This window comes from Talpa occidentalis, unplaced genomic scaffold (genome assembly GCF_014898055.3).
Source record: "Talpa occidentalis isolate TD23 unplaced genomic scaffold, MPIMG_talOcc4v2.1 talOcc4.4, whole genome shotgun sequence".
Classification (NCBI taxonomy): domain Eukaryota; kingdom Metazoa; phylum Chordata; class Mammalia; order Eulipotyphla; family Talpidae; genus Talpa; species Talpa occidentalis.
Genome location: NW_023604295.1, coordinates 87,601,516 through 87,613,368, shown reverse-complemented (window position 1 = coordinate 87,613,368; position 11,853 = coordinate 87,601,516). Strand labels below are relative to the sequence as shown.

General features: G+C 37.2%; 1 protein-coding gene across 2 annotated transcripts; it reads right to left on the bottom strand.

Moving 5' to 3' along the window:
* Window positions 1-2,247: 2,247 nt before the first annotated feature.
* On the bottom strand, window positions 2,248-8,583 carry COMMD2 (COMM domain containing 2). Of its 2 annotated transcripts, none has more exons than XM_037524645.2 (5): window positions 8,438-8,583; window positions 8,272-8,349; window positions 7,563-7,645; window positions 6,548-6,721; window positions 2,248-6,000 (listed from the first exon to the last, which is right to left on the bottom strand). In XM_037524645.2, the coding sequence occupies exons 1-5, from the start codon at window positions 8,502-8,504 to the stop codon at window positions 5,803-5,805; spliced, it is 600 nt and encodes a 199-aa protein (XP_037380542.1). In that variant the 5' UTR covers window positions 8,505-8,583; the 3' UTR covers window positions 2,248-5,802. The 2 variants fall into 2 exon arrangements, with proteins under 2 accessions (XP_037380542.1, XP_054556713.1); XM_054700738.1 differs by having other exon boundaries at window positions 6,548-6,646.
* Window positions 8,584-11,853: the final 3,270 nt, after the last annotated feature.

Sequence of the window (11,853 nt, the reverse complement as noted above, 5' to 3'; positions counted from 1 at the left end):
AAACCATTGTGCCACCTGGGAGGCCCTGTTCATTTTTGGTTTTTTGGGGTACTAAAATATTTGCCTGTAGCCTTTCTTAGTTCTTTCAACATAAGAATTGTACAAAAGTCTTAACTGCAAATCAAGCAATTTTATTTTGTTGCAACTCTTAAGCTAGAGCTTTGCTTACTTATTTGGAATAAAAGTGTATAGTTTGCAGATGATGCCAGGAAATTATATCCTAACCATCTGTACTTAACCAATGAAACTCAAAGACTTCCCTGGATTTTCTTTTCCTCATTCTCTGAATTTTAATCTGTGTGTTTTTAGTCTTGGAGTTAACTGAGAAGTTCTGTGAACTAAGCACATTCTTTCAAAACCACAGGCATCCACTTCTCATTGGATTTATGACAATCACAACATTGGCATGCAGGTAAAAAAAGAACTCACTTTACTTTTCCCATCACACCTCTGGTTACCTTAGGGAACCCCATTTCAATGGAAAAGGAGAAAGGATAATTTCTGCTATCCTAAACGTGTTCATGTTCTCCACAGTAATCCTGTAGTGCTCTGTCCTTTCCTCTGCACAGTTTTATAGCTCTAGCCATTGAATCATAGCAGATTTTTGTCTTTGAGAAGGTAGGGTTTCAAGGAAAAGCAGCTCTAAGGAACAGCAGCCCAGAGGAACTTCCCTGCTACTGAACAGGTGTCTCAGGAGATTCCTTTCTACATCTTAATGGAATAAACTATTTTAAAGAATGGAATGGTGTGAGAGCATTCTAAACTTAGATTAGGGCTTTTTCCTTTGTTCAGCATACACATGGATCACTCTACTCAATATTCACTGTTGTGGAAAAAAAAAAAAGAACTACAAAAGGTTTCCAACTTTTTTTTTCTATTAACACAATGCCACACATAAATCGGTGGACTATAGCTCAATGTAAAAGCATAAAGAGTAAGAACAATTAAAAATGAAGGTTTTGTAAAAGGCCTCATATGGTTTGTGGAAAAGGAAAAAAAAACTTTTTTCTGGGTTGCCTTCTTTGTTTTTTAGCTGGTTGTTAGGCAGACAGTTCTGCAAGAGAAGAGATAATTGCGAAAGAGGAAAATGAAAATTATAGTTGTTGCAACTAAAAACATCAATTTAGATTTAAGCACAATAAAAGAGCATAATCTTTCATTCTAATGGCCATATAACTAGCAATATTTCTAATGACAATATAAGCTATAATTATAAAAAAGAATTCAGTTATAAAAAAGATTGCTTGGGTTTAAAATGATAACCTGAATAGAAGCCAAGTCTAAGAGTACACTTGTAAATATTTGTATTCCTGATGTTCCTTTTTATTATAAATCCATTAAGGCAATAAAATTACTTTTCCTACATTTCTCCTTTATGTAAGTAGAATTTTATGGGTTTGTGGCTATTAAGCATAAGTCATTTGAGCTCCTGGACAGATGAGTAGAGCTATGTAAACATAAATCAGTTAATAATATTCAGCAATTGAATCATTACATACATACTGCTATAAAGTCATTTTTCTTCATCCACTTAGTATATTTTTTGCAAATTTGAGAAATAATGGGTTTACTCTGCATTTATAATTAAAAATTACTTTTAAAGTTTGTAAGGTTATTGAACCAGTTAATGGCGGAGCTGGTTTTGCTTGTTTTGCTTTCAACAAAGCAGTTAAGTTTGAATATGTCATGGTAGTTTTAAAAGTGAATATATTTAAATTTAAGGCAATAGGACACCCTTTGCACCAAAATATTTTCTACCATTTGTGAAATAAGAGATGAGAGTAACCTATGATTATGGAAACTGTGGAAAGATAAGGAAGGTCATAAAGATATCTTTCTTACAGAACTTTCCAACCTTATGTAAGGACTATGAAAAACCACAAAGAAGTATTGTTTTCCTTTGAAGATTAAAAGCAACGCAACTAATTTTCTCCATTGAGATGTAATGTTACCTAGAAAAAGAGAACTGGCTAAGAAAATGGCTTGAGATTCCTATCCTTTCACTGGGTTAGAGAAAACGAAAAGGAGGGACTCCAAAATATGCCTGTATGTAAAACCCTCCACCTGTCTAAAAGTCCTTTGGGGACCAAGTAGTTCTGAATAAGTGAGTTTTCAGGAGAGCTTTGTATGTCATTCCAAGAATAAAAATTTTGCATGAAAACATTACTAAAAACTGGTTTTAAATTCCCTGATCTTTCTCCAACTTCCTCAGACTTCAAGATTGTTTTTTTTTTTTAAATAGTGTAAGTCATTCAAACTCATTTAATAAATTAAGAAGGTAAAGAAAATAGTCATAATCCTAATGCCCAGAATCAGAGGGAACATATTCTGTTTCTTAAACACAATACAGAGGACATGGCTCAAGGCTATAAAATAATGGGATCCTAAATCTACATGAATATTTTTTAAAGCCTGGAACTATGCTAAACATTCCATACAGTTGGCCTCATTTAGTCCCTGCAAGCCAAAGAGGCAAGTATTATTCTTATCTTACATATAAAGAAAAGAAGCCTTCGGAAATTATCAAGGATATGTAAAACAAGAAAACCTAAATTCAAAGCCTCTATCTAGCTCTAAAGACTAACCTCTTAGCTGTCTCACAGTATCTGTTATGATAGTAAGTGAAAGGCAATATACTGTTGGGCCTCCCTGGTGGTGCAAGGGGTTAAGCACCACACTATGAAGCAATCCGCACTATGAAGCAATCCGGAGTTCCATCCCCCCCCAGCCAGGGAGTAACCCACATGGCGAAGAGGACCTCTCCTGTCTCACCCGCTGCTCCCCTCAGCAGTGTATTTCAGTCAGTCTGCCTGTTCTGTTCCCCACGGTGTCTCTGGTGAATCCTCTCACCCCCTCATCTCTGACCTGTACCCCAGCTCTTGTATGCATAAATAAATCAATCTTTAAAAAAAAAAAAAGGCAACATACTGTTATGAATTTAACGGTAACCATTCATGCATCCTTTACACATAGTCTTAATTTTTCAAACTTTTCTAGTGTCAGGTTCTCATTTTTAAGGTTCTGCCCCACAATGTTCATGATTTTAACTCATGATTATTATAAAAAACATTGCTGTCACATTCACTGATATTTGTACAAACTTCTACTGACCGTCCATAAAAACATGTATACTCTTCTTTGGGCCCAACTCACTCTGGCCCAAAGAAGAGTATACATGCTGCAGGACAAAGTCTCTTCCATATTTGGAATACACTAATCACACCTTTTATACAACACTTGTTTTTCAAAGAAGGTATATTTTATTCTTACGGTATCCCTATCACCCTTTCAGTTTGCTGCTTTAAATTTGCCTAAGCTTAGAAAAGTCAACAAAATAAACTCATTAAAATCTTGTGAAACATGAGTAAGACTTCCAATGGGTAACATACATATAGACTGTGATATGTATATTTATTTCCTACTGACAGCTCTGAGATGAGATGCTATCATGCTGGCTTTGAAACATGAAGGAGGCATCAGCTAACCTTGAAAAATCAGATTACTCATAATCCAAAATGTTTTAATAAAAATTTAGATAGAGCTAGAAAGGCACCTTACTCAGTCAAGGAACCTAATCACACATAGAAGAGAAGAAGAGTGAGTGCATTGGCAGAAAATTATTTCCAGATACAAGTAACAGCAAAAAGTCAAATGTGCCATAAAACAAACAAGGCAGAGGAGGTCATTAAGTATGGGAAGTTTAAATAAGAAAAGGAAGAGAGACTTTGATGGCCTGTACTAATAAAGATAAGCCCCAGCTTCAAAAAATGTTTGGAGAATGCTCCCAACTCATGCTGGCCCAAAGAGGTAGAGCAGGCAGAGCATCAGAGAAAATAACAGAGTGCAGAGCAAGAAGGTGAAGGGAATTCCACACAAATTTAGAAAGACAAACACATGCGTTTTTTGTTTTGATGGGATAAGAACAGTAGCTATAGGGCCTCCCTGGTGGTGCAAGGGTTAAGACGAAATCTGTGGAGCTATTCCCAGCCAGCCAGGGTGCAACCCACATGGCACTGCAGACCTCTCCTGACTCACCCACTGCTCCCCTCAGCAGTGTACTTTGGTCAATCTGCCTGTTCTGTTCCTTACTCTCTCTGGTGAATTCTCTCACCCCCTGCACCCTAGCTCTTGTATACATAAATAAATAAATATTAAAAAAAAAAAACAACAGTAGATATAGAGATGGAAGAAAGGTTGCCTTGAAGAGAACAGAGGTCTATAATTTCAATCTTAGCTGGGTTCAGCTCTGCTTATGTTTCACCAAATGGGACAAATAAAAAGCCTCACGAAGTTATTTTTATCATAGAAACGTAATAGGCATCTTATTTTTAAACAAGATGACATGCTATTATTACACAGCGTATAAAGTTTCCTTTTGTTCATAAAATTATTAATATGAAAGCTTTATTAATCAAGTTATCAATATAATTAAAAATTATTTCTAATTATAGTTGTTAATAGCTAATATTATAGTTATTTTACAACGCCAGAACAAATACCTATGAGAAAAGGATAGCCAGGTGCCTCCAGGGGGACAATGGGTGGCAATTTCAACTGTGCTTTTATTTCCACTGATCTCTGTTCCCTGCTAGGTCTCTCTTAAGAGAAAGAAGAAATATCAAGTCACTCTGACCTGAAAATCTCTAATTCTTAGGAGGCTAGAAGTTGATGGAGCATAGAATATAGTTGAGAATCTAATTGTTTCAAAGGCTTTCCTGGGTTGCTCCATGGGGATGTGTTTTTTTCAGAATAAGACCCTAGATAAATATTTAAGACTGAATCCTTTATTCTATCTATTACGATAATTTTTCTCCTTAGGTCTGCCACTCTTTAAGATTCCTTTTCTCCTTAAGTCTCCCTGCACTCTAAGCAGGCTGATATGACACATGAGCATCTTAAGTTTTTTCGTGCCAATAGCTTATGGTTACCTACTAAAAAATAAAATAAAAATCAAGTTTTTAAAGAAGAAGGGATATTTGCTAGGAATGTAAAACAGGGCCTCCCTCTGTTCTCCTTATACCTTATTCAAATATAACTATAAAAAGTGCCCTTAATTTATATCCGGAAAGTTAAGGATTATATTACTCCTGCATCCATTATTCATAAATATAAATGACAACGTCTCTTAGGTGATTTTGATACTAAAGAAAAAAAAGTAATCCTTGATAAAACACAACATATAATCACACAAATTTGAGTACAATTTAAGACAATTAGCCATCACAATTAAGTCAACTCAAACTGAAATGACATGGTAAAGTAAGTACTTGTCTTTACATGCAAAGAAAAACGTATGAAATGCCCAAACAACAGATCACGTGAAAAAAAAAAAAAAATTACTTCCAAACTCTTCTGTGTCCAGCAACATAGTGAGGTGCTTTAAAGGTCAAAAACATTGAACTGTCTAGATATATCCTGAATAGTATATTATTACATTGTGAAGTTTATTTTGTTCAATAAGGAGATAAATAATAAAGTCAAGCAGTCAAAAGAAATAGCAAAAAACAGGATATTCATAAATACATAAGATATAAACAGTATAGATTCATTCCCAGTTGACTCAATTCCACTTACATATTTAAAATAGAAAATACATCTTAATTTATCAAGAAGCTGACCACATTTAGCACCGGGAAGGGAAATTTACTTCAGCTTTTCATTATGGCCTCAGTATCTTGTCATAGTAAAAGAAATTTCATGAAATTTATGTGTTTTCATTAATTAATAAAAATTTTGCAAAGTAACTGCTGAGTACCACTGCATCACAAATCAGTCAAAGGATAAAAGTCTTAAAAAGGGGGACTACTTGATGTTGCGGACAACTCTCCTACAATGGTTTGTTTTCATCTCTTCCAATGCTTGTTCCAATTGCTGAACCAAATGGAGCAGGGTGGCTGGGTCTGTCTGCAGAACTTTGGTGTTGTGGTCTCCGTTCTGATGAAGGTGTAGCTTTATAGTCACTGATGGTTTAATCTGTTGCCTGAGACTTCTGCTTGCAAGCTTGATTTTTATTTGGAATAAGAGCATAATAAATTTCAATAATCATTGATATTTGAATACATATTTATAATTACTTCACACCATACATAAGAATGAAATTTAAGATGAATTCAAAATGAAAAGGCTTTAAAATGAAAAGTAAACTTTAAAATCTTTGGGGAAAAAAATGAGAATATATATGCAACTTTACAGTATGGAAGGATTTCTTAAAGATGATAGAAAAGGCACAAACCATAATGGGGAAAAAAAAACCTGGTAAATTTAACTACACTAACATTACATTTTCTTAAAAGGAAACCTAAAGATGGTAGAAAAACAAGGCACATTCTGACAAAAAAATATTTTGTAACAAATATAACCAAACAGAAGATTAGTGTCTGGAACATATGAAAATGAACTATCTGTGAAATTATCTGAAAATGAACATTTTCAGATTAAAGTATCAAAACAGCATTTGATTAAAGTGGTAAAGAATATAAGAAATCTGAGGACATAAACCTAAAATAAATTTCATATTCAATGTAAGGTTAAAAAAATAAGGCTGTACCTGTACATCTAGTCGCCATTCAAGGTTCTGGTAACTGGGAAGGTCTGGCACCAATTCATTCAGAATAGTTCGGATTTCCTTTCTGTTGTCCAGATAAAGCTGAAGCAACAATTTGTTCAATTCTTCAGAGAACCCCAGAACAAAAACAGAGTCTTGGAAATCCAGTTCAGAAATCTAAGTTAATCAAGTCAAACAGAACATTAAAATTGATCTTTGTCTAGAAAAAGCCTGAGTGCTTGATATATGTAAAAGAAAATCTATTATTTATTTTCTGCCTAGTAAAAAAAACACTCATTACAAATACAACCTTTGTCTGCTATTTCAAAATCTGAGTCACAATACATAAAATACTTCAAGTATAAAAAGAAAACATTAGGGCCTCCCTGGTGGCTCAGCGGTTGAGCGCTGGGTTGAGAGGCTGCCCGCAGCCTCTGCAGTGCCGGTTCGATCCCCGGCTGTTCCCCGGCCACCGGAGGAGGGTCCCACATGGCGCGCAGACCTCTCCTGCCGCCCGCTGCTCCCCTCAGCAGTGTACTTCGGTCCTTCTGCTTGCTCTGCTCCCCACTCTGGCTCTGGTGAATTCTCTCACCCTCCCGCGCTTCTGACTGTACCCAGTGCTTGTATAAATAAATAAATAAATCTTAAAAAAAAAAAAAGAGAAAAAAAAACAAGACATTATTCTAATGCCCAGTTTTCTCTCCAATTCTTCAACTCCAATACTAATATACAAAAAAAAAAGAGAAATCATTAAATTGTTCTTCCTCTTATATATACTATGGTATATGTTTTAACAACATGCAGGATTAGAAGCAATTCTAATCTATGCTAACAAGAGGTATTCAGACTTGCAGATCACATTATTGTCATACTGTTTAGATATGGCTTCACTAAATCAATTTATAAACCATTTACCAACCTTACTGAAATACCCAGGTACCTGATGGGACTATGATGTAGAGAATATTGAAACATCCTAAGGTCCTGGGAATAAAAACCAGTCCACAGAATCCCTTACCATGAGCTTTGAGCTTTCAGTAAGGAGGTATGTCAATCCTTCCACACCATGCTGGACAGTGTCACTACTCACATTGAGTTTTCCTGAGGAGGGAAAATGAGCAAATTGTTGTGTGAAATTTATCCTTTTGAAGCATGTACATTATTCCCTGCAATGAAAAATCATACATAGGGTAATAGCTTCCTGTTCTTTCTCAAGTCCCAGCCAAATGCCTTCATTATTTCCCACCATGTAACCTTGCAGATTCCAGGAGGCTCGTATCAGTATTATACAGTCCTTCTCTTGAATACGCAGCTCCTACAAGCCTGGCAGAAGAGGAACTCGAAAAATCCTGACAATCTCAGAAAACGCTCCTCATGCTGGGGGAAAACACAATACTACAGCAAAAACAGATGTCCGAAACAATAATTAAACACAAGATATTTGTGGCTCACCCAGCTATTCCACACACGTAAGGTGTATTTAAGCATTACAACCACCTCTGGTAGATGGTATTACGTCCATGAGGAAATTGACTTAACGGAAGCTTTACAAATCTCACGACTCCTTACGGCCGGGCAGGATTTGTGCTGAATGGAGTCCTTCAGGTTTTCTCCTACCAAAAAGGACAAGACTCCAGGAGCTGCAATAATCCCTCCTCTGCAGGGAGACCGAGAACGGCCGGCACCTCCCCGCGCAGCCGGCGAAGCTGCACCCCTCGCCTTCTTACTGGCTGCGCCTTCGTAGACCTTAGGGTTGGAGCCTCGCCTCAGGAACTCCACCGCAATCCGCCCGAACTCTGCGACCACTGCAACGCAAGCAGGACAGTGAGCGCCGAGCTCCAGCGCCCCCGCCCAGGCCACAGACCACCACCCTGCGCTACCGCGCTTCCTCACCCGCGCAGTCCACTCGCGGCAGGAAGGCCAGGTGCTCCTTATGCTCCTCCGACAAGTCCAGCAACATTTTCAAAAAGCAGCCGACCTCCCTGCCGACCTCAATCGACTGCGTCGACTCGACACTCGCCACTTCCGGGTCCCGCGTCCAAGCGCAAAGAGGTTCCGGCGACCTACCATTGCGAGCTTTGGGTTCCGGCCTAAAGTTGCCTTTCATTCTGGCCTTGCAAGCCTGGGCCAGAAAATCCTTCACTTGGCAAAACGTCTCCCGAAGATGGAACCCACTGTGGGGGGTGCACGGCGGTGGACTCTGGAAGATGAAAAGATGCTTAAATTCCGACACGCCCCCTAGTGGAACTTACATTAATAATATAGGTAGCTTACAGTTATTTAGTTTTTATTTTTATTTTTTTACCAATATGAAATTTTACTTTTTATCAGCTCAAGTCAGTGCTTTATTCATTTTTACTTTTTATTTTATTTTTTAAAATTGTAATTTTTTTTATTGAGGCAGCGTTGGTTTATAATGCATGATTTAGGTTTGCCCCTTTCAGATCAGTGTTATCAAACTTACCAACAAAGCACCAAAAATTCTCCACCATAGTCATTCCAACCACTCTCCACTTTAAATTACTAACATTTATTAAGCACTAGAAATGTCAGGAACTTTTCTTGCATTCAATACCTCATCTAGAGGTCATAAGAAACCGTGAGGTAAGTACAATTATAATTCCCATTAGAGATAAGGAGAAAAAGAACAGACTAAATTACTAACATTTATTAAGCACAATGTCAGGACTTCTTGCATTCATACCTCATCTAGAGGTCATAAGAACGTGAGGTAAGTTATTTAATCCCATTAGAGATAAGGAAATGGAAAGACAGATTAAGCAACTCAGACTAATTTTATACAGCTGGTGCACAGAACTTGTTTTCATGAAACTGCTTAATGGATGAAGTATTAAAGCTCCAAAAGAGAGATCAAGAAAGAAAGACACTTCTTATTTGTCATTATACCTAGGAGCTGATATAGCTCTACTCCAAGTCTCCTGGGAAGATATGAAAATGGAAAATTTTTCACCTCTTCTCTGTCACTACCATGTCCCTTGCATCTGACTAAAATTGAAAGAGTTTATTTCTTTCACTGGGTGCCAAAAAACCAAATTCTTGAACTTGTTAGGCCTTAAAGCAGCATTTATAGAGTGGTCACAATTTTTACTTCACTGTAAGTTGCAGATTAGAAAATTGGCATTATTTCCTGAAAAGGTTTTTATTCGAACATTGAGTAAATGTTCATTATTTAAGAATAATTTTTAGAAAATGTAAAATCATGATTTTTCTACAAATATATAATGAACACATCAAGAATACTGATATCGAGAATTAATGAGGGAGGGCCTCCCTGGTGGCACAAGGGGTTAAGACACAACCTATGAAGCTATCCGCAGCCACTGCAGCACCAGTTTGATCCCCCCAGATGGCCAGGGAGCTACCCACATGGCATAGCAGACCTCTCCTGTCTCGCCTGCTGCTTCCCTCAGCAGTGTATTTCAGTCAGTCTGCCTGTTCTGTTCCTCACTCTGTCTCTGGTGAATCCGCTCATCCCCCTCCCCCCACATTTCTGGCCTGTACCCCAGCTCTTGTATGCATAAATAAATCTTTAAAAAAAGAATTAATGAGGGAATGAGTAAGATTACAGTGTGCTTCAAAGGAGAGAGTCAAGAAGAATACATATATGGGGAATAAGGAGTACTTAAATGAATTCACAAATATATAAAATATATATAATATAGCATTTCTTTTCCTTGATTTCCAGTACTGAAGTGGGGGTAGGGCAGGTGAAGGTAGAGAATAGAGGTGTAGCAGATTTGGGTAACCAAAAAGGGGGTCAAGAAGCCAAGTAACAGCTGAGGGAAGTCATCTTGGGAGTTAAAACTGCCTAAGATAATTTTTATAGAGGGACTCTTCTTTACCAAATGTCATGTAGTTATTTAGAGGAAATCAACTAAGTGTAAAGTCAAGTCAATATTCCAGATCTAGTTCTCACATCTACTACCCATTCTGTCTCCAACAAGTTGTCTTTATATGATATAAAAATAGCCTCTTCATTTATAACATGGGAATTTTAATGACTTCTGTGCCATGCAGGGATGTTATGATGTTCAGATGAACAAATGAATTCACTTGAAAAAATTGATTTTGATGATTAAAATAATAAATTCATATTAAGCAATCAAAAGATATGTCAACTGAAGCATTTATATTTTAAGGGAGCATATTTCATATGCACAGATAATTGAAAATTCTATGTCATTATCATCCTTAAATTCATTCATTGAGTTCAACAACTGGTTCAAACAATTGGCTTGGCAATTTGGAAATGATTAAAACAATGTCCTTGTCTTCTAGGAGATGGCAATAAAGTGGGGATGACAAGTAAGTAATTTCAGTATAATGTGATGAGTGGCAAGGAATAAATAAGAAATCATAGAAAAAGTTGCAATTCTGATTTTGAGAAAATTCAGTCTGGGAATAGATGTCTCAGGGTATCCTTGTACATGGTAATAATAATGCTTTACAATTGTATAATAAGTATATACAATCTTTTAAAAAATGTCTTTTTAAAATTAAGATTTATGTATTTATGCATACAAGAGCTGTGGTACAGACCAGAGATGTGTGTGGTGGTGGTGGGGGGGGTGGGCGGTGAGAGGATTCACCAGAGACAGAGTGGGAAACAGAACAGGCAGACTGAAATACAGTGCTGAAGGGAGCAGCGGGTGAGACAGGAGAGGTCTGCTGCACCATGTGGGTATCTCCCAGGCCAGCTGGGCTCGAACCTGCACTGCAGAGGCTGCAAACAGCTTCATAGTGCTGTGCTCAACCACCTGCGCCACCAGGGAGGCCCCACAATCTTAATGTCACTCAGGCTATGCAGCTAAAATAAAGAATATTCACATTTATTACCTGTTGATTCTCACAGGAAACAAAGCTCCAAATCAACTGTTCTCTCACATTCTCTCCTCATCTTTTGAATCCGCCTTCTTTTCCCCTCATATTTCTCTATATTTCTTTCTCCTCAGGCATTCTGTTCCAGAATCTTTATACCAGTTATTTTATTGGCTGTATTTCAATGATATAAAAATATTATCATTTCTGTAAGGAATTACAGATCATTGATCTGTAAGGAATTACAGATCAAATCAACTCCTGCCAATGGCCCAATAGCATAGTGTCACTCATTCATGTGAACTACCTTCTCATTGTTACAGGGCACCCCCCAGTGAAAATGGGGATTATCTGGGTATGAGTAGTTATCTTTGTGCTTACCACTTTGGATAAGACCCAAACCACTTTGGAGAATTGTTTGGCAGTTTCTTATAACGTTAAATGTACATTTACCTCATTATCCAATAATT

What these genes read in the sequence shown, in the direction of transcription:
- COMMD2 (XM_037524645.2), bottom strand. Translation starts at nt 8,504, where the DNA reads ATGTTGCTGGACTTGTCGGAGGAGCATAAGGAGCACCTGGCCTTCCTG. An exon ending in GGTCTACGAAGGCGCAGCCA is followed by an intron (nt 7,646 to 8,271) that starts GTAAGAAGGCGA and finishes TTCCCTCCTCAG; the next exon opens with GAAAACTCAATGTGAGTAGT. An exon ending in AATGGCGACTAGATGTACAG is followed by an intron (nt 6,001 to 6,547) that starts GTACAGCCTTAT and finishes ATAAAAATCAAG; the next exon opens with CTTGCAAGCAGAAGTCTCAG.